This window comes from Rhinoraja longicauda, chromosome 4 (genome assembly GCF_053455715.1).
Source record: "Rhinoraja longicauda isolate Sanriku21f chromosome 4, sRhiLon1.1, whole genome shotgun sequence".
NCBI classification, from domain to species: Eukaryota; Metazoa; Chordata; class Chondrichthyes; order Rajiformes; family Arhynchobatidae; genus Rhinoraja; species Rhinoraja longicauda.
Window position 1 is genome coordinate 1,696,592 of NC_135956.1, and position 6,000 is coordinate 1,702,591.

The 6,000-nt window shown below is 48.8% G+C and overlaps 1 protein-coding gene across 1 annotated transcript in view; it reads right to left on the bottom strand.

Moving 5' to 3' along the window:
- Positions 1-5,729, bottom strand: part of slc30a8 (solute carrier family 30 member 8) — a 30,651-nt gene extending 24,922 nt beyond the window's left edge. Inside the window, exons 1-2 of the mRNA XM_078398472.1 lie at positions 5,656-5,729; positions 2,417-2,613 (exon numbers count right to left, since the gene is read on the bottom strand). Of these exons, the coding sequence (XP_078254598.1) occupies positions 2,417-2,613; positions 5,656-5,729 (271 nt within the window). The remainder of the gene's footprint in view (positions 1-2,416; positions 2,614-5,655) is intronic.
- Between the last annotated feature and the right edge of the window lie 271 nt (positions 5,730-6,000).

A 6,000-nucleotide genomic window follows, 5' to 3' on the forward strand; every position in this document is an offset into this window, starting at 1 on the left:
GAACAGCACCTCATATTTTGCTTGGGCAGTTTACACCCCAGCGGTATGAACATTAACTTCCCTAACCAGGTAGTCCCTGCTTCCACTCTCTATCCCCTCCCCTTCCCAGTTCTCCCACTAGTCTTCCTGTCTCCAACTACATCCTCTCTTTGTCCCGCCCCCTCCCTTGACATCAGTCTGAAGAAGGCTCTCGATCCTAAACGTCACCCATTCCTTGTCTCCAGAGATGCTGCCTGACCCGCTGAGTTACTCCAGCATTTTGTGTCTACATCTTCCCAAAAGCCTGACATCAAGACTTGCAGACAACATGCACATTGTGATTAATGCATTGTTTTATGAAGGTTCACAATGGCTTTTATACTCTTGTTCGCTGTGCTTCTATTTATAGAACCCATGATTCAATGTGCTACTTAACTACTTTCTCAAGCTGCCTTGGCTCTTTTAACTAGCCATGCACTAATATGCCCTCCCCTCCCCCCCCCCCCCCACCCCACACCATCTCTCTGCACCTTTTCAGAACTCCAGTTTACATTGCCTTTTCTTATCCATCTCCCTAAAATATAATGCATTGCTTTTCTCAGCATTAAATTCCACCTGCCACTCACCTGCCACTCACCTGCCACTCACCTGCCACTCACCTGCCACTCACCTGCCACTCACCTGGCCATTCCATCAGTCTGTCTATGTTTCCTTAAAGCGCATTAGTGTGCACATCAATATTTACTACACCTCTCAGTTTGGTGTCGGCTACAGATTTGGAAATTGTGCCCTGTATACCGAAGTCCAAATCAATTCTGCATATTAAGACAAGCCCTATTACAAACCCCTTGGAAATTCCCCTGTAATCTGCCCTTCAGGCTAATAAACAACTCTCACCATTAATCACTATTTCCTATTATTTAGACAATTCTCTACAGCCGTCGTATTCCATGGCCTTCAAAGACTTGAAGTCAAGCCTATTATGCAACATCTTATCAAATGTATTTAGAAGGTCCATATACACCGATCAGCCAAAACATTATGACTTGCTGAGCCAAAACATTATGACCACCTGCCTAATATGCTGTTGGTCCTCCGTGTGCAGCCCCATACGCAGCAGGGTGCGATGCACTGTGTATTGTGACACATTCCTCCCGTGACCACCATTAACATTTTCTGTGACTTGTGCCACAGTCGACCTTCTGACGGTTCGGACCCGACGGGATAGCCTTCGTTGCCCTCGCGCATCGATGAGCCTTGAGCGCCCAACACCCTGTCTGTCGCCGGTTTGTGGTTTGTCCCTCCTCGGACCACTGTCGGTAGGTACTCACCACTGCTGACCGGGAGCACCCCACAAGCCTTGCCGTTTCAGAGATGCTCTGACCCAGTCGTCTGGCCATAACAATTTGGCCCTTGACAAAGTTGCTCAGGTCTTTACTCCTGCCCATTTCTCCTGCATCCAACACATCAACTTCAAGAACTGACTGTTCACTTGCTGCCTAATATATCCCACCCCTTGACAGGTGCCATTGTAACAAGATAATCAATGTTATTCACTTCGCCTATCAGTGGTCATAATGTTTTGGATGATCGGTGTATACCACCTCATTACGTTTTCCTTTTTTAATTTTATAAAAATCTGATCAACTTAATTGGAGAAGACTTATCTCCATGAAATCCATGCTGGCTTCATGAAATCAATCCATATCTGTCCGTGACTTCTAACACAGTCCCTATTGTTTCTGGAGGTTTTCCTATCATCAAAGCTAATATGAAATGTTCCATTGTTACCCTAGATCCCATTTCCCTTCATGCAGCATAGTGAGCTCATACTTCCAGTGCTTTACGGGGGAAAGTATTTTGAAGTACGATTTTAGAGCAAGTCCAATGACCTAATCCGATGGACACCCATCTACAACAAATACAACCTGATTGTTCCAATATTCCAGTTTGCTAGGAAAGCTTCACATCTTTCACCCTCCACAAACTTGTGTCCATCCAAGTTCAACCACTGACATGCGCGCTTGCAGAACATTGCTGTATCGAATGGCCAAGGCTGGGTCGCTGCATGACAATTCACTTCTAACGTTCTCATCCCGAGGCTTGAGTTCCTCTGTGACTTCATGCTCCCTCCCTCTCTCTGTAACATACTGCAGCTTTACAATGAGCAAGCTGCAGTAGGTCATCAGTTGGCATTGCAAATTTGATCTGGGCCTCGTTGGCTTTACGGTTGGGAAAGTGGCCAGGCCGGGCACATGGCAAACGTGCAACCTCATTTGGTGGCAGACTGTGAATCTCCTCCCTCCTGAGGTTAGGAGATCCCCACCTTGATAGCAGGAAGGAAACAGTTGGATTCACGAGGCACTATCCCCTTCTCAGGAGCCCGGAGCTGCCGAGAGCCAGGAATGAAAGACACTGTGGTGACAAGAGTACTCACCGATCACCTCTCCGATCATGAAGAAGATGCAGATGACCAGGGCGACAGCCAGCCTCCTCTGAGCTTGCTTCCGCTCATTTTGCCTCTGCTCAAACGTCTTGCTGTTGTAGTGGCAGTGGGAATTTGTGGGGGTGTTGATGTCGGAACCAGGGGGCAGGCTTTTCCCTGCGTCTGACGTGCGTGGCTGAGGTGACCATCTGTGGGAGGGCACAGGTTGGTAACGAATTACCCTTTTGACTCAGACCCAGGCGGGGAACCATTGATCGCCTCTCCCTCCAGGTCCCTGGAAGCAGAAGCTGGCAGCAATGGCAGGGACCCGCATGGGTTTTCACCAGGTGCTCCAGTTTCCACCCGCACTCCAAAGACGTAGAGGTTTGTAAGTTAATTGGCTTTGATACAGATTGTAATTGTCCCTAGTGTGTAGGATGATAGTGGCAGTGGGAATTTGTGGGGGTGTTGATGTCGGAACCAGGGGGCAGGCGTGGACTCGGTGGGCTGAAGGACCTATTTCTGCGCTGTATTCTAAACTCTAAAAGGGTTCCAGGCGTGACATGTTAATTGTTTCTCTTTCCACGGACACTGTTTGTCCTGCTGAGTGTTTCCAGCATTTTTTCTTTTTATTGCAAAGTAGCCCCCATGGTATAAGATCTCGTGAAACAGCCATTCACCATCGCCTTAGGTATTGGTTTCAAGTTTAATGAGTCAACAACAATTTTGATAAAACTTCTGCCATGCGGGCGGACTGAGCAGATGGCCTTTTCTCACACATGAAAGAACACGTGTGCTGTTCCTTTGCTGCTTGTTTCACAGAGGCACAACAGGAGCCAAGGTTCTTACAGCGTGGCTCAGTGCAATTAGCTTTGGTCGGCAGTTCTGCACAAAACTGTTGGTTACCCTCCATAAACTCACCTGTGACTTCCACCTGAACCGCAGGAATCAGGTGACATCTGATCCAGAACCAGGGGCCACAGTTTAAGAATAAGGGGTAGGAGATGAGGAAAAGCTTTTTTACTCAGAGAGTTATAAATCTGTGGAATTTTCTGCCTCAGAAGGCAGTGGAGGCCAATTCTCTGGATGCTTTCAAGAGAGAGCTAGATAGAGCTCTTAATAGCGGAGTCAGGGGGTATGGGGAGAAGGCAGGAACGGGGTACTGATTGTGGATGTTCAGCCATGATCACATTGAATGTGCTGAATGACTGAATGGCCTACTCCTGCAGCTATTGTCTAATGTATTTTGTCTATTGTCAATTGACCTTTTACTCCACTCTAGGGGCCGAGCTCATGCTGAAATGAGGGTGTGGATACATCATGTCTGGCGCACAATATCACAGCAGTAGGGAGAGCAATCCCATTGATTTGAATTAGACACAGAATCATCGAAGGTAGACACTAAATGCTGGAGTAACTCAGCGGGTCAGGCAGCATCTCTGGAGAGTAAGAATGGGTGATGTTTCGGGTCGAGACCCTTCTTCAGACTGAAGAAGGATCTCGACCCGAAACGTCACCCATTCCAGAGGCCATAGCATCAGAATAAAAGGATGTACCTTTAGAAAGCAGATGAGAAAGAATGTCTTTAGTCAGAGGATGGTGAATCTGTGGAATACATTGCCACAGACGGCCGTGGAGGCCACGTCCATGGATAGTTTTAGTTCAGTTCAGTTTAGTTTATTGTTACATCTACCTAGGTACAGTGAAAAGCTTTTGTTGCGTGCTAACCAGTCAGCAGAAAGACAATACATGATTACAATCAAACCATTTACGGTGTATAGATACATGATAAGGGAATAATGTGCAAGGTAAAGCCAGTTTAGATTCTTGATTAGTACCGGTGTCAGGGGTTATGGGCAGAAGGCAGGAGAATGGGGTTGGGAGGGAGAGATAGATCAGCCATGATTGAATGGCGGAGTAGACTAGATGGGCCGAATGGCCTGATTCTGCTTCTATCACTTATGAACTTGAATAGCAACAGAGCAATATCCTCTAAATTCTCAAATCTGCAGGCAGGCTGGGAGACCCAGTGTCAATGCCCACCTCCCCAAGCCAATATCACGCCGTTGTTCAGATGGTTAGACCACAGAGAGCACACGTCTGGCACTAGACCAGGGAAGCACAAAATCCACCCCAAACCTCCATCCAGAGAACGAGGTGCTGGGCGACCAAAGCATCTTCATTTTCAACCACAGGAGATGGTGGAAGCCATTGGGGAAATTATGGAATGTGTGAACCATGTCCCAAAATGCCAGTAACCTTATCCCCATATCCCTTCATTCCGCTAGCCCCTAGAACTCTATCTAAATTTCTTTTAAATTCATCCAGTGAATTGGCCTCCACTGCCCTCTGTCAAATCAGATCCATAGAAACATAGAAAATAGGTGCAGGAGGAGGCCATTCGGCTCTTCGAGCCAGCACCGCCATTCATTGTGATCATGGCTGATGATCCACAATCAGTAACCTGTGCCTGCCTTCTCCCCATATCCCTTGATTCCACTAGCCCCTATCTAACTATCTAACTAACTCTCTCTATCTAACTCTCTCTTAAATCCATCCAGTGAATCGGCCTCCACTGCCCTCTGTGCCAGAGAATTCCACAAATTCACAACTCTCTGGGTGAAAAAGTTCCTTCTCATCTCAGTTTTAAATGGCCTCCCCTTTATTCTTAGACTGTGGCCCCTGGTTCTGGACTCCCCCAACATCGGGAACATTTTTCCTGCATCTAGCTTGTCCAGTCCTTTTATAATTGTATACGTCTCTATAAGATCCCCTATCCTCCTTCTAAACTCCAGTGAATTCCCGACTTTGTCACGACTCTGTTTCCACTTTCCACAATCAGTCTGAAAAGCTTTCTGACCCGAAAGACCGCCTGATCGTTCCCTCCACAGATGCTGCCCGACCCGCTCAGCCCCTCCAGCTGGTTGTGCTTTGGCCACTCTCTGTCTCTGCCTTCGTTTTGCTTTTGTAAAAGAAAGTTAAAAGGGAGGCGGTGAGAAGCACAGTGCATCTCGCAGCGTGAGCGCCGCCGTCAAATAAAACTTGCAAGTGGGAACCATGGACTGTCCCCAGGGGCAGAGTTGACCCAGAGCGCAGAGCCCAGCAGAGGAGCACTTTGCCGGCTCACACACCGACCGGCTCGCTGCCAGTGGACACAAGGTCCCGCTGGACAGGGTCAGCCCAGCCCAGCCCACCCCACCCCAGCCCAGCCCAGCCCAGCCCCCCGCGGATGCTGAAGGTGCAGATCTTACCTTGCTTGCGACAGCGAATAGTTATTGGGCGACTTCTCCACCACCAAGTGAGATTTCTCCCCGTACTTTTCCATCAAGTGAAGTTTGAACCTGCAGGGGAATGTTAGACAGAGGAGATTCACCCAGGCTAGCTGGGAACCTGTCGTCCCCCACCCCCACACACACACACACACACCCCCACCCCCACACACACCCACACACCCCCCACACACACCCACACACACACCCCCACCCCCACCCACACACACACACACCACACCCACACACACCCCCACACACACACACCCACCCCCACACACACCCCCACCCCCACACACACACACACACACCCACCCACCCCCACCC